General features: G+C 42.3%; 1 protein-coding gene across 3 annotated transcripts in view; it reads right to left on the bottom strand.

Moving 5' to 3' along the window:
• The window catches only part of LOC122483080 (tubulin-specific chaperone cofactor E-like protein), a 161,266-nt gene that overhangs the window by 69,866 nt on the left and 66,216 nt on the right, over positions 1–25,184 (bottom strand). For 2 of the 3 annotated variants that reach the window (XM_043579644.1, XM_043579645.1), the window contains one exon: positions 14,808–18,848. In XM_043579644.1, the coding sequence (XP_043435579.1) occupies positions 18,530–18,848 (319 nt within the window). In that variant the 3' untranslated portion in view covers positions 14,808–18,529. Of the gene's footprint in view, positions 1–776; positions 842–14,807; positions 18,849–25,184 lie in introns of those variants that run through there. The other variant, XM_043579646.1, reaches the window with a different exon arrangement.

Below are 25,184 nucleotides of genomic sequence, written 5' to 3'. Positions count from 1 at the left end.
CACTGTTTAAAGTTACCCAACCGTAGCAAAAAAATGTTAGGGTTATACACGCGGTATAGATCTGTTTACTCAGACTTGTAAGCATGTGTCAGCTGAACCCAACAAACAAAACCAAGAAACGTGCTTTAGAACTTTAGTCATAAAAGTTTCAAATCTGTATAGATTTCCCCATCTTTCTTCTCTAAAATCCAAAAACAGTAGAAAGAAATGTATGTAGCCTCTCACCTACCCAGGGCGATGCTACCCAGAGAAGATGAAATTACTGAGGAGAATAATTTTCACAGTTCACTGCAAGTTTTAGGTTTTCTTGCCATTGTACAAGGCCACGAATATACAAGTCAAAGACATAAATGCCATTGGGAATTCCTGATTTGGGCTAAAACAAGTATATTTTTAAAATACCCTTTAAAACCTGAGCCACTGGTTAAATGCCCTCATTGGAATCAATCATCAGGCATGCGGTGCACATGAACCTATACCATATACTTTTAATGAAAATTATTTGCATTATTTTAAAGATCGACTCCATTAACATGGGGCAACCTGGCATATATAAATTGTGTTTGAAGTTAAATAAGAAAAAGGAAGAATCGAAGTGAACACCATTCAAAGTTAATGAAGTTTGCCCTTGACCACGGAGTGTGATTTACATTTTTCTTGCTGTATCTGTAGACACATGTCCACCTGCCCTGACGATTACGGTTCCAACAAAAGTATCTCTTTATAAATTCAAGAGCATGCTAATCAAGAGCTTTATGGAATTCTGGAGTACTCACCTTGCTGCTGTACAAGTGCGAAGATGAAAGAGACCCAAATTCTAAGTAATGATGAATAATTCATCCTGGAATTTTAAAAAGAAAAAGAAAAAAAAAATCCCCAGCTTGCCAGAGTAAATACAACACCAGGTGTGTTTGGTAGCAAATCCCAAGCCACATCACAACCATCATAGAACAAATTCACATAACAGCATCAACAGTTCTGCATCAGGTTGAAATTCCCTGAATGCTGGCAGGTCCTCCCGAGTTCAACGCTTCACGAACAAATTAGACTCCCCCATGAGATGCCAGTTTGTAAGTACAATAAGATCATTCAAATTGCAGGAAATTCTATGGAATCAATGAAGGTGGCAACGAGTAAAGGAAAGGCGTCTATGCTGTAGCTACCAAGGACGAGAAATAGGACCAGACTCTAAAGAGGCAGGTCCTGCGTTGTGTCTCTAGAACGAGCATCCGTCCTCTGTGAGACCTGGCTCTCCTCATTTTTAAAATAGCTTTTGATCAGGGGCAAATAAAAAGTTGATTAAAGCACAATGTATTTCTGCAGGTAGGAGAGGAGGATTTAGAGTTTTGGCATCGCCTTCCCTCTAGGACAGAGCCAATCCATCATTTTGAAGTACGGACCAGATTCACAGGCAATAGAAGACTCTGCCCACTGACTTTCCTTAGTGAAAGGAACGACAGACACGTTGGTAATAGAGAGGAACCACGCCAGGATTGCTCCTTGGCATTACAATAAAAATAGAATCCAGTACGTAGCAAGCAAGTAATTAGTTCCAGCAAATTAATTAAAGCAGGAACATCACAAAAGTGAACTTGTTTGCATCTTAGTTACAATCATTGAACTGGCGGCTTTGTCCTCCGTGAGGAGCGTGGATGGTCTGTGCCGCTCCACAAAGCTGAGATGCGCACACAGAATGCAAAGATCCAAGTTACGCATATACCTGCTTGAGAACCAAGTACACAGGTAGACCCTGGAGTCTGCTCCGATAGAATTCTCAAAAACTGAAAAAACCCCTCCTCTTATTATTGGAAACCACTGCAATTTTTCAGCCACATTTTCATGGAAAATCAGTGAATTTACCCTGGGAGAGTTTTATTGTAAATCTTCAATGTCAGGTATATACATTGAAGTCTCAAGCACACAATAAATATTAGTCCGTTTGCTGAAAAGGTAGTAAGACTAACAGAGATCACACGAGGCTTTAGCAGAGGGAGCTGCCATGCGAGTTTAAGACTTGAGCCTTTAGGGAAACAGTTCAGAGAGCAGTAAGGAGGATTCGTTTTTAAGTATTTGTATTTATGAAAAATGTCACTAACCTGTTCTGTAGAGACTGGAGGAACTGTCAGAAATATTAAGCCAGATCTTGGGAAACCAGGCAAAAATTAGGTAAGACAAGAATTCATGTCAGTTCTCCCCTACTTGCTGCCGATTATTTCTGATTCCTGAAATGATGTCTGAATCCCCTCCTCGTAAAACCAAAAATTCAGTTAGTCCTGTGTTAGAGTCAGATAAGTGTTGAGTTGCAATCAAAGGTTTTTTCTATTGATTAAGGAAAAGCAAATCTAAAGATCAGTTTCAGGATTGCGTAGAGAGGTTCTTTTCCTGAAAAACTAGACCTTTCTTTCCCCCTCTTAAAAAAAAAAAAAAAAAAGTAGATTCAGATGGAAATGTCAGGTAGGAGCTGAAACCTTGGTCCTTTCTGATCAGAATCACTTTGCACTGAAAAACACAAAAGAAAACCCCCCTTCCACCTTTGTACCCAAAAAAAAAGGCAACTGTATAATGTTACAGAATTAGCATCCACCAGCATGGGATTAAAACTCCAAACAAAGCTGCTGCCTCTAACGTTTAAATGAAGTTGGTTTTCTACTAAAGTCTTTCCCCCACCCCAGTTGCCACAGATAGGCTCTACTCTGTTTTTCTACCCCTCTCCCCACCCCCCACCCCCTGCAGGTATGCACGAAGTATTTAAAGGAACTTTCTCAAACTTTTCTAGGTTTTTATTCCTTCCCTTTTCTCCCTGATATGCCGCTGCACAGCTTGATGGGCCAGGGTGCTTTCCTCACAAAACCAAAGGAGGTAAGCAGTGCAAACCATCCCTTTTCACCAGGGCAAAACCACACCATGTCCTGAAAACCTCCCCTGAGGCCTGCTGAGGGTCCTCGGAGGAAGAGAGGGGAGGGACCGATCCCTCCCGACAAAAATGTGCAGTAAAGCAAATAATTTAAAAGGCATGGTGAGCAAAGTAAAAACACACTACATTCGATGCAGAATGGGAAAAGTTGCCTGAGGCATAAAGTCGGTCAAAATACTTCAAAATTCCTCCCAATTTCTCTCTGACCAGACATTTAAATGCCCCACTGTACAGAAAAACATAATTCCAGTTGAGCAAGTTGTCCTAAAATGAATGGGAGCTCTTGGGGAATGTTTTTAGTCTACTTTATTCAGTATTTTCCCCCAAAGCTGGGACATAATTTAGTACATTTTGCACGTTAAACCAACTCTCTCACCACTATTATGAGTCTTCCACATCGATTTACTTACAGGTGTCAAAGGAATATTTGCGTCTGAGAGGCACACGTCTATATAAGAGAAAATCTAACTCTTGGGGGTGTCGATTTAAAGTAAGATTAAACGCAAATCCAAGACCTCCTAGAAAAGCTTTCTCCTTGCCCAGTCTTTATTAAGTCTTTACTCCTATGCTCAACCTAAATGTCTTAAAGCAAAATGGTTGCCTCTATTTGAAAAACTGCCAGCGGCATAATAATTGCTTTGGTTTTCTTTCTTCGCGCACTCAAGGATATTTATATCTCAGCCCTTCCGACCCCTATTAAATGCATCCTTCTTGAGGCAGGACCGGGGCAATGTGCCGTCTGGGCATAACCGGATATACAAGACGGTGGCGTAAATGAGTCAGAATGACTTTGGGAATCTGGGTGCCAGCTAGTGCCAGTGCTCGAGGAGAGGCTGGCCCTGGCTTATCACCGGTTGGGCCGGGAAGCCGGTCCGTGTGTGTGCGCGTACTCTGGGCGTCCGCCCCGTGGTCACAGATGGGGCAAGGACAAAAAAATCCCTTTTTATGCCGTGTCGGCAGGAGGGCTCATTTTGTTGAAGGCGTGAAGTGAGCAAAGATTTTTGACAAGATTTAGACCAAAGGTGGCGTGGGGGCGGCTTGGAGCCAGTAACTCAAGACGCGTGCGCTTTGTGAAGGTGCTGCGCTTCAGGCAGGAGGCGAGACGCCCCCAACACACCCAGAAAATGCAATTCCCTGAAAACAAGCGGAAGGGCCTTTACGTGCTGTTTTTGGTCTGCTTGATTGTCTCAGGTTGCCTGTACCGTTTCTGTGACAGAGATGGTCAGATTGGAACCAGTGGGGATGGATGCAGTGAGAAGTATACTTGGCCATCAGCCTCCAGCTGGTACCTCCTGCAGGCTCAGCCTCAGCGTAGGAGCCAAGGGCAGGCTCTTCCTGGGGCGGCCCCCAGCCAGCGACTGGGCAGGTGGTGGGACAAGAGTCCAGCACTTTCCACCGAAAGCAAGCCTTCTATAATGGGCAGTTTTGCTCTGGAGAGCCTAGTTGAGCTGACAAAGACTATGTCACGTGCTCAGCCGACAGCTCTATTATGCCAAAATCAGGGCCTAATTGGAAAAAGCTTATATGTATATTTAACGTTATATATACATACATACACATACACATCTATATCCATACATACAGATAGGTACATACATATATACGTGTGTGTGTATGCATGTGTGATGGCATTATCTGGTAGATACCCCCAAAGATTTTGACTCTCTGGATTTCTCAAAGTTTTTGAGCCCTCAGACACATCCCACTCCACCTCATTAAGAGCTAACATTTCTCCCAGCACAGGAAGACAGTAGAGAGGATTCCCTCCCCTTCAGAAGCTGTTCCCATCTCCTGACTGCTAGGCCTATAATCAAGGTCAAGTGGCAGCTCACCGGGCCTCATGAAGGAGGAAAGGGACCACCCCCAAAGGAGCTGCAGGGCATCCTGGTGTATCCTGGCATGGGATTGGATTGCGAGAGTGCTCAGTCAAGGAGACTGGGCCACGACACGGAATAAGAGAAGGTTCATGCACTTGGGGGCACTCTCTAAGGATACAGGCCTTAACATGCAAGGACCCCAAGGAGTGGTGCAAACTCACTGCTAGGGCAGCTCCTGGAAGCTTGGAAAAGAGTGAGAGCCCACACTGAGTGATGCTGAAATGCCTGAATTACTGTGGCAGATGGTAGAAGGGATTAAAGGCTCAGGGAAGTGAACATGCGGGATCAGATATATTACGAGAGTCTGGAAGACCCACTAAATGGCCATGTTCCATGGGAAGGCCCAGAGGACAGACACATCCTCCACCAAAGCCAGCAGGAATCTGCTGGTGAGGAAAGCACCAGCGTCACTAAGAGACTCGGTGGTGGTTTCCCTCTGCAGGCCAGAGAGCAGGAGAGGGGGTCATAGAACTTGGTTACCTGATACCGGTGGAGAAGATGGGCCCCCGAAACGATAGAGACCGGGTAGCAGCACTCTGCTGCCTGAAGCCGAGGGAGCCACAATCTTCATAATGACCAAACAGATCAGAGTGGCAGCCAAGGGGGCCTGATCCATAGAGAATTAAGGAGATGATTAACAGAGCATGGCATTACAGGGCCAAGTAGATGAGCAGCTGACAAGGGGGATTGCTTACTATATATAATTTTATAAGGGCAAAATTGGTTGATCAAGAGGCTGAAGGCAGTTGCCGCCCCCCCCCCCCCCCCCCCCCTGCCAAATTCTTGATCACTTGCTCAGTTTGTGGCTCGGAGTCAGTTTTCAAATTTGGATCCTGTAGACTAAAAAAGGTAACCAGGTCCCCAAAGAGAAGGACCCTGAAACACCATGACAAATATGTATGGTAATGATTCTCCCACTCCTTCTCCCAAAGACCTACTTCATTACTTCGATAACATCAAACTGACTGGGCATGATGAGCACGAGGTGACTAGAAGCCTCCAGGCCTTAGGAAGACACATGTGCTCCAAAAGATGGGAGCTAAATCCTTCAAAGATTCAGGGCTAATACCTCAGTAAAATTTTTAGAAATCCAGTAGTCAGGGGCATGCCGGGACCTCCCCTCCAAAGGAAAAGACAAATTCTGCATTTTGCGACGTCTCTACAAAGAAATTTTTCCTTCTTTGCTGTTTTCTTTCAGTTCTGGAGGCCACACATCCCATACCTAGGAAAACAGCTCCCCTATTCCAAGTGATATGGAATTCAACCATCTTTGACTTGGGCTGAGAGCAAAAGAACTTTGGAATAACTCTAGGCTGAAATGCAAGGAACCTTGACACTTGGGTCATATATTCAGTAGACCCTTTGTTGGAGGTGTCAGTGGTGGAAAAAAGATAAAATGTGGAGTTTGTTGCAAACCCTAGTGGGAGAATCACAACATGGGTCCCTGGAGTTTTAGAGCAAGGTCATACCATCTGCAGTAGAGAATAACCACACCTCCTGAAAACCAGCTCCTGGCATGTTACTGGGCCCTGTGATGGCACATTTGACCAAGATCCAAGTGACCATGTGTCCACAACTCCCATCATGACCTGGGAGTCAGAAAGTCAGGTGGACCCAGTAACAATGTATCATAAGTTGGAAACAGTGTATCTAAGACTGGCAATGGCGAGCTGCCTGGCCAGGTAGCTCAGACTCCGTGTCACATGCTATGGTTGCACCAGCACCCCCTTAACCCAAATTACACATATGGCTACATGTGGGGTGGGGGTGCCTACAATAAGCTGAAAGAAGACAAAAAAGCCTAAGCTTGAGGTGTGGATGATTCAGCTTGGTGTGTGTATGCAAGCCTAAAGCAGATAGTAGCTATTATTGCCTCACTCAGGGGTAGATTTTGAAATACAATCATAAGGGGACATCTTTCCAACATGTGGAACTTTAGGCAATATATTTTGTCATGTACCTTGTGTCAAAGGAAAAGCGTTCTGAAGTTAGAACATGTACAAACTTGTAGGCAGTAGTGAATCACATAGCCAGCTAGACAACGACCTGGAAGCAAAAAAAGCTTGGAAAATCAGCCCCAAGGAGGCCTGGAGTAGAGACATGTGGATAGACAGATGGGAATGTACACCAAGTATGAAGATCTTCATATCATATGTTAACATCCACAAAAAAAGCATCCACTACAGAAGAGGGACTAAACAACCAAGTAGACAAAAAGACTTCGTCAATTGATGTGAGAGAGATTTTGTCAGTGTTTTGGGACAATGGGTACATGTATGAAGTGGCCACAACAGCAGGGATGAAAGTAATGAATAGACCCAGTAGCCTGAACTCCCCTTTAGCAAGGCTGACCAGGCTTCCATTGCCTGTGAACATTCAATCTGCTACTAACAGAGACTAAAGCTAAGCCCCCAGTGTATCCCTGCTCCTTGGAGAGACCAACTGGCCACTTGGAGGCAAGATGACTCTGTTGGAGGGGCCAGTGGTTCCTTCTCACAGGAGTAGACCTCTACTGTGGGTACTCAGTCAGTACCGTTAATGACGGGCTTACAGAATGCCTGAGCCAGAGGCCTAGAATCGCATGCAAAATAACATGTGACTAGGGAAGCCACTTCATAAAAAGGAGATGTGGGAGTGGGCCATGACTATAGGATCCACTGGCTGGAGCACAAATGCCATGACACAAAAGATGCCGGCCTGATCAAGCACCTAATGAATTGCTGAAAGAGCAGGGTAAGCACCACCTTGGAGATAATACCAAGAGGAAGGGGTATGGGTGGTACCCTCAAGGATACTGCACAGGCATTGGGTCAGAGACCTGTATATGAGGCAGTAGGAAGTAGTCCCCAGTAGGGGACAGTATGAGGCAGTCCCCAGTAGGAAGAATACATGGATCTGGGAACCAACGTGTGGAAGCAGAGGTGGCCCCACATGCCATTACTCCCAATGATTACTGAGAGGTTTTGGGCTTCCCAGCCCCTCATCTCTGGGTCGTGCAGTTTGACATCCTGGTCCCCAAGAGGGTACACTCTCACCAGGGGGAACACAGCGAGAGTCCCACTGAACCATAAACTATGGCTGTGGCGTTGCCTGGGCACTTGGGCTCTGTGTTCAGAGAGCAGAAGGAAAGAAGATGAGCTACCATCCTGTTAGGAGTCATTGACCCTGATGAGCGGGACGAGGTAGGGCTGCTGTTACATGATGGATTCAAGGGATAATGTGCGTGGAACTCAGGTGACACATTTTGGTGGCTCTTGGTGCTCCCTTGCCCAACTGTGACTGCGACAGGCAAGTGTAGCAACCCAGGTCTGAGCAGCATATGGTTACGAGGGTCTCAGACTGTTTGGGAATCAGGGCTTGGGAGAAACCAGTAGATAAACGCTGAGACCACCAGACGTGATAGCTAAGGTGATAAGATGGACAGTGGAAGAGGGAGACAGTGTCTAACAGTTGTGACCCTGAAATCAACTGCCATGACAGGGGCTACAGTTCATTCCCTAACCTCCCTATTCTCAGCATCCCCTCCGGGAAGAGGGGGCCACTGGAGCCTGAGAGGAGCTGGCCCTCGTTATAGAAAACTGGATCTACAAATCGCACGGGATGCTCCGTGGTAGATACGAAGGTGCCCCACTCAGATCCACCTTCCCGCAAGGAATACTTTCCTGCTACGAGGAGTGTGGTTAGCTGACATCTTCCAGTTGTTGGCTCCTTCAGTATTCACATCAGGGTTCAAGCTGAGGTTATGTCCTTATTGTGTCCTTATTGTGTTGGCCGAGAAAAGCATTGGTCAAAGGCCCCAGGCGGGACTCCTCTTGGCTCCAGGGCATCTTACTGGGCTGGCAGACTGTTAGGTCTACAGCCTGGTCTGTGGCCCCTCCTGTCCAATCCTCCTTCTCCCCCTTTGCTTTCACAGGGGTTATTCCCCAGTAAGCCTTTTGAACTTCTATGAGTGTCTGCTTCCCAGATAACTGGATCTGGGACACCGAGGTCTTGAATACCTTTACGAGCCCTTTACAACTGAATGTTCTGCCTTGTTGTATAATCTGCCATGGAGGTTCCGGATGCATCTGTAGTGCACTTGTGTCTACCACTTAGCCACGGATTTAGCGATGTTCGACCTCCTAGATCCAGTTCAATAAGGTGATTGCATCTAAGGCCATACTTACGTTCTCCCTGAAAAATGGCGGTTATCCAGAGCAGAATCCTTGAAATGGATGATGTAGAAGAAGCAGTTATGCTCCTGAAGACTTCTCCTAAACAGCAAAGACATTCAGAATGAAGTGATTCTGAAGAGCATTACATCTGGATGTTTCCTTCTCTCACTGCCTCACGATCCTCATTCTTGGACATCTAGATTAACTTTTATAAGATGGGATACTCGTGGTCTGTTGGTTTTCTTTTTTTTTTCATTTTTTTTTAAACGTTTATTTATTTTTGAGACAGAGAGAGACAGAGCATGAACGGGGGAGGGTCAGAGAGAGAGGGAGACACAGAATCGGAAACAGGCTCCAGGCTCTGAGCGGTCAGCACAGAGCCCGACGCAGGGCTCGAACCCACGGACCACGAGATCATGACCTGAGCCGAAGTCGGACGCTCAACCGACTGAGCCACCCAGACGCCCCTCATTTTTTTTTAATTAAATTTTTTAACTTAATTGAAGTATAGTTAACATACAATATTAAGTTAGTTTCAGGTGCACAGCACTGTGATTCAACTCATATACATTACAAAACGCTCACCATAAGTGCATTACAATATTCTTGATTATATTCCCTAGGCTGTACTTTTAATCTCTGTGACTTATTTATTTTATAACTGAAAGTGGGGGGAGGGGCGCCTGGGTGGCTCAGTTTGTTAAGTGTCTCTTGATCTCGGCTCAGGTCATGAGCTCACAGCTTGTGAGATCGAGCCCCACATCAAGCTCTGTGCAGTCAGCATGTAAGTCTGCTTGGGATTCTCTCTCTCCCTCTCTCTCTCTCCCCTCTCTCTGCTCCTCCCCCTGCTCATGCATACTCTCTCTCTCTCTCAAAATCAATAAACATTTAAAAAAATAATTGAAAGTATGTACCTCTTAGTCACTTTCACCCATTTCACCCACCCCCCTCCCCTTTGGCAACCAACCACCAGTTTGTTCTCTGTGTTTATGAGTCTCTCTGTTGTTGCTTGTTTGCTTAGATTCCACTTAATATAAGGGAAATCCTATCGTATTTGTCTCTTCTCTGCCTTATTTCACTTAGCATAACACCCTCTAAGTCAGGCCATGTTGTCACAAATGGCAAGTGTCCCCTTTTTGGGGTTCAGTAATATTCCACTGTGTACACATACCACATGTTCTTTATTCATTCATCTATCGGTGGGCATTTAGGTTGCTGCCATATCTTGGCTATTGTAAATCACGCTTCAATAAACATAGGGGTTCATATATCTTTTCGAATTAGTGTTTTGGTTTTCTTTGGGTAAATAGCCAGAAGTGGAATTAGTGGATCCTATGGTACTTCTGTATTTCGTTTTCTGAGGAACTTCCATAATATTTTCCACAGTAGCTGCATCAAGTTACTTTCCCACCAACCGTGCACAGGAGGGTTCCCTTTTCTCCACATCCTCATCACCACTTGTTATTTCTTGTCTTATTTCTTAAGTTTTATTTCTTAAATGCAAAATTTTTAAAAAAACCTGATGTAAAACTTACTTCTAAATTTGTTCATATGTATTAGTATCATGGCAAACTGAAACCATCAGTTCAAATTGTAGCACAAATGATCTGGAACCTGTTTTTTTAAAGAATTAATATTAGTTGCCTTTAAGTTACATTTCTTTTTTATGCAGGCCTTACTCACTCTAGACACTGAGCTTGAACTAAGCTAATAAATATGGCTTAATTACGAGAAAAATGGCATTGGCTCTTCGAAAACCACATTGAATGACACTTATTAATGTTTATTAACTAATCAGGAAGACTTTCTAGACCTAAGATCTAATAAAAGATGTTCATCTCTGAAATTTAAATAAGGACTCAAAGATATTTTCTGAAAGCAACTTTAGCATCTGTATCTAGCCAAGGAGTTTGGAACAGCTAATTCTAAGGAGACCAATAGAACCCAAAAAAAGCTCACAACTGGCCTTATTCTAAATACATCCTTGCCAGCACATTAGCATAAAGCTGGAAAAAGGGTAGGGGGCGGACACACTATATTCCCTATTCGCCACATAGTACCAAGTAGTTCCTCTAGAAGAATTTCTCAGGTAAGCAGCAGTTCCAATCAAAGCTTCCTGTAGACAATAAGCAAAGGGTTTTAGGGCTATTAATCCATCACTTTTCAAGAGCACTCAGATGAAACAAATACTCATACGTTGTTAAGAATAAATAATACATATACCTTCTCCTGCAGAGGTGAAATCTCACCAAAGATTAAACATTAGATTCCAGAGGAAAGATGGCTCAGAAAATAGGCGAGGTGCATGGCAAATTCAAGTCTGTAATGTGTTGAATTCAAGTGCCTAGCTTTGCACGCCTAATTGGGAAGAACCCTATCTTAGTTGCACAAACCAGTAATCATATATCAAGAACAAGATCAGTAAAGTCTTTGACTTTGCAGGGCTGGGACACACAATAAAACCAGGGGGGGAAGTTGTTTTTATGTATCTCTAATGCAGAACAATTTGGCAATATCTACCAAAAGTACAAACACTTTGACCTTTTGATCCAGCAATCCCTCTTCTAAAAATGTATTCTATGGATTTATTTCAAATATGTGAAAGAACATATGCTGTTTACTGCAGCAAATTGAAAATAGTAAATAAAAGAGAGATTGGGATGGAGAGACACAGAGACAGAGAGAGAGAGAGAAAGAGAGAGAGAGAGAGGAAAAAATGTCTATCAATAAGGTATGAGTCAAACAAGGATAAAGTGTGTCCATATAAATATTATTAAACTGAAAACAAAGGACAAGGTGATTCCCTATGTACTGCTATAGAGATCCGAGATCTCCAAGATACATTTTAAGTGAAAAAAAGCAAGGTGCATGACAGTGTGTAATATGCTAACTTGCTGTATAAGAGGGGAACAAAAAGTATCTTCTTTTTGGCTATTATTTATGTAAACTCTGGAAAGATGCGTAAGAAACTGATAAATGATGAAGTACAGGGGGTTTAGAGTAGGGTTTTTCCAATGGATACCATCTACATTGCTTGATTTTTAAACCATGTGAATGTTTTCTATTTAGTAAATCTAAATGGTTTTTGAAAAGACTTTTTTGTAAACAAATTGAAATTTGAACCAAAGTTGAACACAATCAAAGCAATTCGTAATGTCCTATTTATACTCTTTAACAGTGGAGTAAGGCTTACATGTACCTTCAAATATATCAGATATCTCGGAAAACATTTTTTTTCCTCTTTAATACGTATTTTTTTTTAATGTCTGCCTCATTATATTCTCACTTAACACCTTAATTGTATTACTTACAGTGACTAAGAACCATTCAAGGATGGAGAGTCTGTGTAAGAAAGACTTGACAAACTGAAATTGCAGTTTGTAACTTTTTGGTACATCTAGATCTTGCAGACCGTAATAGATGAACTTTCTCCTCTATTTTGCCAGCAATATTTATATTCTTCACAAGGCTCTCACTTAAATTTTAAAGAGGAACAACAGCAGTGACAGCCTCATCCTTTCCTGCAACGAAACCTTTGAAACAGGCTGCAATTATAAAACTTTTTTCCTCTATAAATATCCATTTTAAGTTCCCTTAAACACTGATGACTCTGAAAAAAGTCTGAGATTGAACTGAGTGACCTCTCTCACCTTTGACTGTTTACTGAAAGTTCTGAGGCTCTAGAATGTTCTCGGGTTAAAAGCCAGAATATCTGTTTTCTTGCATCATATTATTTGGTTCATTTGTTCTTGTCAACAGCACCCATCACAAGCGTCCAAGTGGCATTTCAGAGGAGCAGGGAGGACAATAGATACACATCAACTGCAGTCTCATGATTCTGGAAATGGCATGAGGACAAATACCAATTTGGATTTAGAGCCATCAGCCACATCAGTGATTTTGTTATAGAGCAAATCAATTTAGCAAATGGATGTTGAGGAACATACCGTTTTAATGACACATAAAGAACAACAGTGAAGAGGGGTGTGTGTGTGTGTGTGTGTGCGTCATGGTGGGGAGTGGGGGAGGGTTATGGAGAACTTTAACATCAAGTACTACATAACAGCTGTCAAATGCCTGGATTCCACAGCCAAATTCCCCGGGTTTGCATCCTGGCTTTGCTGCCATTAGCCAACGGTGTGACCTTTGGCAAGTTACTCAACCTATCTGTGCCTCAACCTCTTCACTAGTAAGAGAAGATAGAGACAGCAACAGGGCTAAACTCATAGGGATGCCATGAAGACCAAAGGGGCTTAATACGGTAGTGCATCTAGAATGGGTTCTGGTTGATAATCATGGCTCATTCATAGTGTTTAGAAGAAATGTGAGAAACAAACATTCTAAGCCCGGACCCCTGGCAATGATTCATACAACCCGCAACTCTATCCAGGTATGGCTCTCCTTCCTCCTGGGTTAGGAGTTTGTTACTCCCCTCGTAATATCCGAGCCTTCAAATAGAGTGCAAGCAAATTATGCAGGTGTCTAAACCACATTGAAGAAAAGGGTAAGACAAAACATTCAACTAGTGGCAATTCTTGTTTGACCTATTTGAAAAATGGGTTTCCTTTCTTTAGTTGGCTCTGTTAGGACCAATTATTGTTTAGGTCACTGCTTCAGTGACCTAATAAAGAAATAAAAAGTTGTAAAAATGCCACTGACTCAGAATAATGCTAAATAGTATCAGTAAGAAAAACCTCAGTTGTGTTGCTGTCTTTAGTTCAGAGCAAGGTGGGAGGCTAGCACAGGAATCCCCAAAGTGTATTATATTCACACATATAGGCAAATACATGTATTTGAGCATTTTAATAGATGTGTGTTAAACAAAAAATGCTAAAGATTTCCAGTGTTGTTCTCCAATTTTTGAAGGAAAGGAATCAGAAATTCATGGTATCTTGAGGAGATACAATATGATATGTTCATGGATTAGCTCAGTTCCTAAATCTTGGTTACATTAAAAGGTTAAAAGTAGCTGAAATGATATATAGGTTTCAAAAGTTATCTGGACGAATTTGGGCTCTGAACTTCTAAGTTGGAGACCACAGACAACTAACTTCCTTTCCAGAGGAGAGTTGGAAAGAGAAACGTTGACTTCAAAGGTTAACCTTCTTGTTTTACGTGCATCTAACTGGGAACTGGTGGGAGTCACACTATCTTTCAGTCCAATGGGTACTGGATGCCTTGAAATATGTCTCCTTTGCCAGTGTACTCAGAGAAGCTCACAATAAATACTGCCTTAAAAAGCATTTAGCAAAGAAGGTAAAATTATATTCTTTGAAATTTGAATAAGAGGTAGAAATATTTAAACGGATCACGATACTCACATGCTTCTGGGGCACTGAGAGAGAAGCGAATGGACTCCGTCTTCTCAATACAGAAATATAGCACACTTCTTGCACCTTCATTCTTGATATAAGGTTAACTCATTACAGCTCACCCAGAAGTTAGTGGTAAGTGGGTAGGGGTTCAAGTGTCCAAAACCCTAATTCTTACAGAAAATTATTTTCTAAAGGCAAAGAGCATCACTTGAAAAAATGTCGTAAATTTTTAGGGCACCAAAATGAGGTTTTCATTCTTAGAGGATGCCAAGTATCTCCAAGGGAGGTCTTTATCCTTAAAAGGATAAAGAGGGAGTGTCAAGAACATGTTAGAAGTATAAACACACTTCCTATGAATCTCTCTTTTGCGGTTTCCATTTACGACTGGCAAAATCCCAATGAAATCTGTTGAAATGGTCAAATTCTTCCCAGCTTCGACCAGTTCCCCCAGAGGACTCAACCACAGCAGTGATGTCAATTTTTGGCTGTATAAAAATGAACACGTATCTTGACCCCGAACTCCAGAAAAAAAATCAGAACACAAAGAGAAAGTAGACTTGGATTTTTAATTTTTTTAAAGATTATCTCTATATATATGTATTAATAAAAAGTGCAAAGAATAGACCTTCATGTTTAAATTATATTCTAAAATAAAATATATATTTCCATTAGCTGCAGGAGACAACTGGCAAGTGAGGAAGGAGCCTGGGAGAGCCCCGTCCCTCTCCGTCACTACAATGGACATGTTATATTATGGAAGCACCTATGGGAAAGAGAGTGTTCACAACACATCTGGTAACACACACAGCTTCTGGGTGTACTTGACCGCAGTTTGTGTCTTCAAGCTAACATGAAACGGAGGGAAAAATCAAATTCATAAACAGCAGTGGCATCGCTGAGAACAATCTATTATTTTGTACTCCTGTTTTATGTGCCCTAGAGCCTAGCACTTCGCAGAGGGCAAGTCTCACACACACACACACACTCACACACACACGCGCGTGCACTGGTAAAAGCTATCACCAGCGAGCCCTGAGTGGGGGTCAGATCCCCGTGCAACAAAGGTCCTCTGGCTGGCGCACTCCTTACTCAGCAACACGGCTGAAACATCTGGTGACGTTTCATTTTGTTAAGCGAACCACATTTTAAGACATAGCATTGTGACACTCGGCTCTGTTAGGCGTAGCTCATGTTTCGGGCTTATTTCCACCAAAAGCTCTTAAAAGAAACAAGGTGTGGGATTTCCGTTGCTTTCTTGTGTGTTTACGGATATGGTGGCAGAAACAATAGGAAATGTAATAATAATGAAAGACACTGGGCTCAGCTTTTTTTTTTCTCCTTTAAAGCAGTCTGGGATATTTCAACAATTCAATTAAAAAGAAAACTGATCTCTGTTGTGGCCTCAGCAGCTACTTGTGAGCACGGAGGACCCCTCGGTTTTGATCTGGCTTTTTCTTCTATCATTCCTTTCCCTTTTCGTAACTGAAAAGAATTTCTAGTTGAGGACAGGTATGTCCTATACACTGCGCCGGCAGCGAAATATCTGTAACACTGGCTCTGACAGCATTTTGCCTCATAAATGCCAATAATATGCTCTCACCGCATGTGGATGGAGGAAGTCAATATTAAAATACATAAGCTGCAGCAATCAATTATGTATAACATTTAGGCTCAAAGGTCCACGGTCTCTTGTCTCCTTTCCGGCCTGTTACAAAAATAATTTTGGTTACAAGTGTCTACACAGCACCGATTTTATTTCAAAAGCAGCATCTTTACTCAGCCACCCAAATAAATCTGCAGGTACACATGCTCAAATAGCTTCTTTCTTTTACTTCTGTTCTGTAGCTCTAAAAGCCCAGTAATTGTGATAGATTTCATCTCAATCAAAAAGTATTCAGCAGTTATTAAAACCATCAATTACAATGCCCTAAAATACCCACATCCACTGCATTAGATGAGAAGTTCCCCTGACATGCAACTGTATAATAGGGGAATTATGCCTGCAGTTGATGGACGCTGTGTTCTGTCGTAACAGAAGGAACAGGTCTCTAATAGTAAAAAAGCATTTCATAAAACTTTGTCATATATAAAATAGCTCATTAGTTGTGACCATTCCACTTATGATTAAAGCATAACAGAAGTGTTTGCTCTGCCTTCTGCTGCGGGACAGTCAGGGGTCATATAACCTCAAAAAATAAGTGCATCTGTCTCCCAGGCTGACGAAAGCAATGGGCTCCATTACACGGTTTCTCTTTCAAACTCGTCGTCACTCATGCACACGTACACAAAGCACCCACGGTTTTTGTCTTCATGACACTGTTGCCACGCTTTTTTCCCCACTTCCAAAAATCTGTCAGGAAAATGTGACTGCAAAATAATTATTCTTGTTTATACCCAGCCCCGATCTCCATTGCTCATTCTTCTGATTTTGAAAGATAGAGTCTTGCAGCAGGAGGATGGGCTTCATTCATCTTTCTCAAACCCTTTGGTTTCCACCTTTAATGTTACAGTGAACGTAGATTTGACTCAGTAGGCCTGGGTCAGAGGCTTTACAGACACTGAACCTGAAGTGCATTAAGAGAATAAACATCTGCTGTTATGGCATAGGAAAAAAATTTAAACTAGCAATCACAACTCTGCAGATGTGAAGGATTTTATAAGAGTCACCTAAAAATTTCTTACGAAATTAAACAATTTGTAGGAGCGGTAGAATCCTGTAACGAAGGTCAAAAAGTCAAATGCAATCAGATAATGATTACATTCTTCGAAAAAGAACATACCTTCTTTTTTATGTGCACGTCTCCTGCCCTTAGTTATGCTAAGCCTTCCTCAAGTCTCCCAAGTGTAAACATGGTGGACCAAGAAAGACATACATTAAAGAAAGGGAGTACACTGATTAACAAAGGACTACAAGAACAAACACGAAGATTTCAGAGCAGGTGAGGAACCAGCTTTTAAAGAAAAGTGCTTTAAATATGCTTCTGCAAAAAATATGACGTGGAGGCAATTCTGGAGTTTTGACACTTAGACTTTACTCATAGATTAGGCAGAGTTGTTCTTCAGGAGGGGCGGCTAAGTGGAAACGTAAAACAAAAAGAACTGTTCAGTTACGACATCACAAAATCCCAGGGAAGAACTGGGAATCAAAACTCCCTTCGATTAAAATTTCCCACTTTTGACGCGAAGTGCAAGAGCAAGGACTTCAAATGACGACACAGGCAGGGAAGCCACGACACTCTCTTTCTCCTGTACGACCCGACTTTTCTCCTATGTGCTCCCTCACACACGCCACAGACCGTCTGTTAGCTAATTCTCAACTCTCCTGGCACGGACATCCATTACTTTTTTGGGTCCTTCCTAAAGTCAGGCCTCTGGTCCCAGGAGTTTAAGGTCAGGAAAAAGACAGCTAGATATGAGGAAATACATTCGAACTCGGGAATGCGACATATTTCATACTATGGACGTGAGGGTTGATACAGTGTGTGCGAACAGCCATGTGGACACTGTTACGTACAGAGACCAGGCTGCTCTGCCTGTGCTGCCGAACAGGAAGTTTTCCTGGAGTTTTAACTCTCCGTCTGCTCCTCTTCCAGATCCTAACAGAGTTATAGGTGCTAACTGAGTACCTGAGATCAGGATCAGGTTGAAAAATGCTTAAAACACGAAATTGTTTCAAAAGGGAGAAATGAAGAAAAAACCCCGCCCACACTGAGAAATGAGAAGTTACTTATAGACAGAATGAAGCTACTAGGTAAACAGGGGCTGACGCTAGTCAAAGTGAAAAACTGAACCACAACAGGAAAGGAGGGAGAACGAGGGAACGCGGAAGAACGGGGGGAGAGAAATGCTGGCCCTTCCTGGAAAGATCCCTGCTCCGGATTTAAATAGTCAAGTTACCCTCCTGCGGGGGACACATTGTTCGTGCTCTTTCCACAAGTATCCTGAAGCGGTCAGGACGACCACGCGGCAGGCACGTCCCAGTGAACACGGTACGGACACGGCGGCTTCCTGGTCATCTTTCGTGAGGGAGGGAGGGCGGGTGGACTGGAGATGTGGCCAATTCTGCTGGCTGAGCTGAAGAAATCTGTGGTAGAAAATACCAAAAACAGTCCCCTACCCGTCCTAGGGGGAAAAATATACAAAACCCCCCTGAAACTGAAACAAAACAAAACGAAACGAAAACAACCTTCTCCCTCCTAAAGAAAACCATTGGGAACAAATGCCCTGCAAGAAGTCCTTATGTATGTGTTTTTACAAGGCTGGTAGAGGTTATTTTGTTTTGGATTCCACATAAATTTTATCTCCATCCCTAATGCCAAAAGAATGCAATGCGCGAGAGCTGTACTTCATTTCCTCTGGGCCAAAGGGTGCTTCGTGGTCAAAATAGTAGAGAAGCATGTTGCTCGTGGGTAACTGCACCAGAGTTTTTAATTGTTTCTTTAGTTCTGCAACTGTTTGGTCCAGACGAATGCTCATTTCTTCCACCTGATCGTTGAAGTGGACTTCTACTTTCGCGCTGCTCTGGGGTCTTAGGTCCACTTCTGCCAAAGGCTCCAACTTCCCGTATTTTGTAATCAGTTCATGATACCTAGAAGGATAAAAAGACAGTGTCGGCTTAAGCCACTAGCATATGGACCACGGACTTTTTCAGAACTACGGGTAAACTGCACTGCCACCACCCTATTCCAACATGATCTCCATGGAGCTACCTGACAAGTTATTTGTGTCATCTGTGATCTGATACGGTTGCCCTCTTGAGGCTACAGTAAAACCACATTGTTGTGGATAGAAGAGTCTGTCCTAAAGATGGTCAGCATGCCTGCTGTTAATCATTATTTACGGATAGACTTAGAGAGGAAGGGAGAACCGAGAAAAGTAGACACTCCCGGAATTTCAGAGCGATGTCTAACCACTCTGTAAAACTTGCTTACTTGGACGCATCATCAAAAAGGGCAGACATCTAAGCACATGTTCCTTGGTAACAGATGGGAAGGTGGAAGCAGGCTGGCTTCTCGCCACCAGAGAAGATGACTTACAAACAACAACAACAACAACAGTCTAGTTGTATGTGAGCTATTAATCTAGCTTTTTCAGTGATGCCTTGTTTGAATGTTCCAGCCTGGTCTCGTTGGCTGCAGTACAAGGAACTTGTGGAAGACTCCAGAATACATTCTCGTGAAAAAGTGGCAAATGGCAAATGAGGAATAGAAGTTCCTTGATCAAGGTGGGAAGAAATGGCAAAAGATGCTACGAGGAAGGTGAGTTACAGAGGTGAGAGCAGGGCCCACAAAGTCAAGTTTCCTATGTGGAAGATCCTGTCTCTACTGCCAGCCTTAGAGGATCTGGGTCTGATTTTACTGAGGAAGCTGAGCAGTTCCTACAAATCAGAGAAGGAAAAAATGATGAAAAACCTGATATCGGCTTTATTATAACTGAGACACTGACGTTAATTCGTGATCAGAGTACAATGGTCACGTAAGATTATTCCCCCACCTCCCCGTTCCTCCTTCTGGCTTTAACTCAGTTACATCAATGTTATAGGTTGGTAGGAACATTAAAGAGAGAGGCAGATGCCTGTGATTAGGGATGGAGGTAATCATTTTCATCAAAGGGAGTAACAGGTTATGGTAAAATAGTACTTGCTTTGCAGTCAGAAGATCTAACTTCAGAGTCCTGACTCCATCTTATAATTAGCTATGTGACTTATCGACTCAATCCCTTTGGATCTCAGTTTCTGTACTAGTAAAGCTGGGATAAAAAGTCTGCCCTTCCTACCTTATAAAACAGTCAAGAGAATTATATAAAATAATAGATGAGTGAGTACTTTGTGAATCCTAAGTTTATATACAAATAAAAAATGTCAACATTACATTCCTATTCTGGAATTTACAGTGTCAAACCATACACACCCTTTAGAAAATAAATACTTGAAATCCAGGTAGAACTTCTTGGAAAAGATGGTGGTATGATGAAACAGTTTACAGAATCTTCTCTCCTAGAACTTGTGTCAAAAACGGTATTTTTTTTTAAAGGGTAAGAATATCGCCAGCAACAACTAACAAAAGAAGAGAGGGAGTAACCTTACCGGAATAGCCTTTTAGAAAAGGAACCACAGCCGTGGACTATGTGGTTCTGCTAGCAAAGATTCTAACCCAACCCTCAGAGTCCATTACAGAGAAAGAAAGTAAAGAGGAAAATCCTGAGCTAACACTTCCCAATTTACAGAAAATTGGGCTGAAGGGATGAGGAGCCAGCCAGGAGAAAGACTGAGGAAACACCGCGGGGACCAGAAGCCTCTACACCCCACTGCCAGGATGTCAAGATCCTAGCAAAGGAAAACAGGACAGAACAGAACAAAACAAGCTCAAACAAAAAGCGAAACTACCAGGACCTGAAATTTTCCCAGGCTCCAAACTGAAAAAGTGAAATGATTCAAACTCCAAGGTTATCTTTCCCGACCCCCATCTCTTCATATATGACTTCAAACAAGTGAAACAAGGCTATGATAATTGAGCAAAATCTCAGAAAAGATAGCAGAACCCAAGAGGCCAAATAAAGGTAAACCCAACTCCAGAGATGTTTTCCCTTCAGACTACAGAAAAGTAGAATCGTAATACCTCACTCTCACTCTCAAACTCTGCCTAGGAGGGACAGAACAATGGTGAAGGGGTCAAGGAGAGTTTACTTATTACTATGTTTCAGTAAAGAGATGGTCTGGAGAGAGGTGCCCACTTTTAAGCCTAAGTGAGAAGACACAAAATGGCAACTAAACGCATCCCATAGCAAAAGGTAGAAAAGAAGGAAACACAAAGTAAAAGGCAGAGGCAGAACTCAATCCGAAAGAAAACATAATCAAAGGAAAGTGGCTTAGAACTTAATAAATGCATGAATATGATAAAACACGAGCTCAAAGACAAATGATGGACAGCAGAATGAGCTGAAAAGAAAAATTGCAGAGCCAATGACACAAATGGAGGAGCAAAACAATGCCAAAGCTCACCAAATAAATGTATTAGAAAGCAGGACCCAGGGATATTATACCTTGCCAAGTTTTGTTCAGAAATACACTTAAAAGGCAATTATTCTGGGGGCGCCTGGGTGGCTCAGTCAGTTAAGCATCTGACTCTTGATTTCGGTTCAGGTCATGATCTCACAGTTTGCGAGTTCAAGCCTCATGTTGGGCTCTGCGCTGACAGCACAGAGCCTACTTGGGATTCTCTCTCTGCCCCTCCCCTGTTCTCTCTTTCTCTCCCTCTCTGAAAAATAAATAAATAACATTAAAAAAAAAGAGGCAATTATTCTATAACAAGAACAACTCAGGGAATAGGGCACCCATGAGTTCTTCTGAAAAACACTGCTCAACAATGAAATTAAATAGCTAGCAGTAAGCTCTAAACATATTTAAATATTAAAACTAAAACTTAAAATAATAATTATATAATCTTAGAGTTATTTATACCTGACACTGGAGCCAACTGAGTTAAACTCACCCATAAACATATTTGTACACAAAAGTATGACCCACAGGCAGAAACTAGCCCAGTTGCCACAACAGGCCAAGTCTTATCTACAAATTAAATGACCTATAAATTAGGACATTCTAAGGTCCTACAGTTTTCTCAAAATCCAGAAATAATCCATTGTCACTCCTAACCATCTTTCTTTCGGTCTTTCTTATGTCAGTAAATGGCACCAGAAACTACCTATTCATCCTAGCCAGTAACTGGACAGTCATCCTGATTCCTTCCTATCCCTCCCCGCCCCCCCCCCAAACCCCATCCCATCAATTGCCATGATCTATCAATCCTATTCCTAAACGTTTCACGAACCTATCTGCATCTCTCTTGCCCACTTGCCTTGTAAATTCAAGCCATTATCATTAATAACCTGGATTGCTAGAGCTTTCTGTGGACGAGCTTTCTCAGCATCTGCTTCAACCTCCTCTGGAATGCCTTCCTCCTGGATTGCCAAGACTGGAAAGCTAAAAACTACATTTCCCACATATCTTTGCAGGTGAGCTTCAGTTTCTATCAGTTACACTCAACAGTCCTGGGGACACAGATCATGGATCTAGCAGATGCTATGAGAACAGCTGGGGCACAGGCTCCCTATTACCAAATGGCAGTTCCCTGCATTCCCTGCATTCCCAGGGTCAACATCCCTGGCAGCAGTTTGCTGATCCCCAGATTAGCTAAGGTGCTGTGATCCACCACCAAGGACAGCAGTTTCGTGAGCTTCTCCTGGTCTGACTCCACCAGAGGCAGCAGTGCCATTGGGGGGCCAGTCTGTGGCAACATTCTAAAGGTCATCCTAGGGACACAGCCATCTCCAAAATGTTTGTAAGCTCACTTTATTCCCTGTTTTAAGTCCCTTTCTTCTGAACATAGCTAGCATGATTTCTGTTATCTATAACTGAATCTTAAATGACACTCCTTCAAATGGTTTCCCATAACTTCACGGTGGCCCCAAACTGACTCTTGTCTACATTACAGCCAAAGCGATTGTTATAAAACACAAACGTGACCACATCACTCCTCTACTGAAAATCACATAAAGCCCTTAAGAAAAAAGCCTGAACTCTTTATCGTGATTGTGTAAGGCACAATTTTGGTCCCCACAATCTTCATCCCCTTGAGTGCTATTCTCAAGATTATATTATGTCATATGGCACTGTTGACCGTAAGACAGAGATTCACTCACTGGACCTAAACTAATCATATGAGCTGTTAAAAGCAGCAAACTTTCTCCAGGCAGCAGCAGAAGAGGAAATCAAGAGAGATTCCAAGCATGAGAGAACCTGATATACCACGGCTGGCTTGAAGATGAAGGTGGCCACGTGGAAAGGATGAGAAGGAACATAATTCCACCACCATCCTGAATGAGCCTGAAAGGGGATTCTTCTCCAGAGCTTCCAACAACAAACACAGCCCTGCTAACCCCTTGATTTTGGCCTGTGAGATGCTAAGCAGAGAAGCCGGTTAGGCCACACCATGCCCACACCTCTGACGCACAGACACTGTGACATAACAAACAGATGTTGTTTCACGCCACTAAGTTTAGGGTAAATTGTTACAGCAGCAATAGAAAACTGAGTGACTATAAAAGGCCCTTCATTATTTGGTTGCTTTATAACCTTCCAAACTTATTTTTTGCCATCAACGTTACCACTTCTGCACCTGCCTTCCCACTTCTTTAACTCTTAAAATTTAGACTTTTGCACATGGATGGAAGATTTGATATGGGCTCTAACACATATTCACTCTTTATTCTATAAAAATGAAGGAAAAGTATCAGAGTTGTGACTCAGTACACATCCTAAATATGCTCCCCTAAAGGTTACATATGTAACAAGTATGATTTTAAGAGAATATGTTTAATCCCCATTTTCTTATTTTGGATTCTCTTTAAGCAGGGAAAATCAGTAAATATAAAAAAAATCGTGATCTTACAAAATGCCCAGTAAATTTCAGATCCCAGTTGCTTCCTAGTCTTCCAGTTCAGGTATTTTATTCACTATTCAACAGTCCATCCAAACTGACCTACAGCTGCGAACTTGGTATTATCTGAGCTTTTCTCAGCATTGGCCCCACAGCTATAGTCTTAAAAGGTAAATGGTTTCTGATGACTAAGTATTCTTCAAAACAAATAATCTCAATTTATATTAATATTCTCAATCAATCAGTACTTTATAAGTCTCACTTCTGAAGTGGGCAAAATGCCACAAACCCACCTTGAAAGATATTATTGACAAGGGTGTACTGTAATAATCAAATGCTAAAATGTAATATATACTATACTTCTGTTCAGGAGTTCTTTTTTAAAAATGTTTATTTATTTTGAGAGAGAGAGAGAGAGAGAAAGAGAGAGAGAGAGAGAGAGAGAGAAAGAAAGAGAGATGTTGGGGAAGGTCAGAGAGAAAGGGAGAGAGAGAATCCCAAGCAGGCCCCAGGCCATCAGTGGAGAGCCCAAAGCGGGGCTTGATCCTACAAACGTGTGAGATCATGACCTGAGCCGAAATCAAGAGTCAGACGCTTAATCGACTGAGCCACCCAGGTGCCCCTGGAATCTTTATTTTCAATAAAGCTATCTTACTCTAAAATAAATCCGTAATCCTCTCTTTAAGGAAGTGTGACATATAATACATGAAAAATCTGATGGTTTGCTTGGTTTAACCAAATCACTTAATAACTAGAAGAAATACATTAATTTAGTTTACTCTGTTTCCTAAGGCATTATGGACTCAAAATAAATTCCAAACATCTGATTGCTGGCATTTAATCTCTCTTGCTATACTATGCTGTCTCTCATTTTGATATGGTATCACATCATGGCATATGTAGAAATCTCAATTCTACATCTGGGCTTTCACACACCACTAAAACAGTCTTCTCAAGGTCACTGATATTCTATTTATTAAACACACAAACATCACATGTTAGACACAGAAAGGATCTCAGAGATCTTCTAGTATGCATTTTACAGATACAGTAATTGGGGCAGTTTGTGAACCCAAGGTCTAATAGCTCTGACGGAAGGGTGGAAGACAGCGCTCAGGTCTTGTTCTCGGACTGTCATTCTGTCTTAATTCTCACCACTTTTATGGTTTGCTAGGATAATACTGCTCTGGAAATTCTCTTCTCCTTTCCATATTTCAAATGCCGCTTTTCAATCTCTTTTTAGGGGTTCTCGTTCCTTTCGACCATCTACACTCAGGTAGTTCTCAAGATTCCTTCCTGGAAGCTCTTCCCTTTTCTCTTTATGATCTTCCATGTCAGATCCCATTCTCTTACTTAGTGTAAGCCACAGAAGTTTTCTCACTGGTCTTCTTCAAGCTTCTGTATTCTACCTACCTCTAGGATTATTTACCCTCACCTCTCACACATGGCAAAGTACTTGAACTGAACTTAGTATTTTTCATACTAAG

This window comes from Prionailurus bengalensis, chromosome D1 (genome assembly GCF_016509475.1).
Source record: "Prionailurus bengalensis isolate Pbe53 chromosome D1, Fcat_Pben_1.1_paternal_pri, whole genome shotgun sequence".
Classification (NCBI taxonomy): Eukaryota; Metazoa; Chordata; class Mammalia; order Carnivora; family Felidae; genus Prionailurus; species Prionailurus bengalensis.
This window is presented reverse-complemented; position numbering and strand designations above follow the sequence as displayed.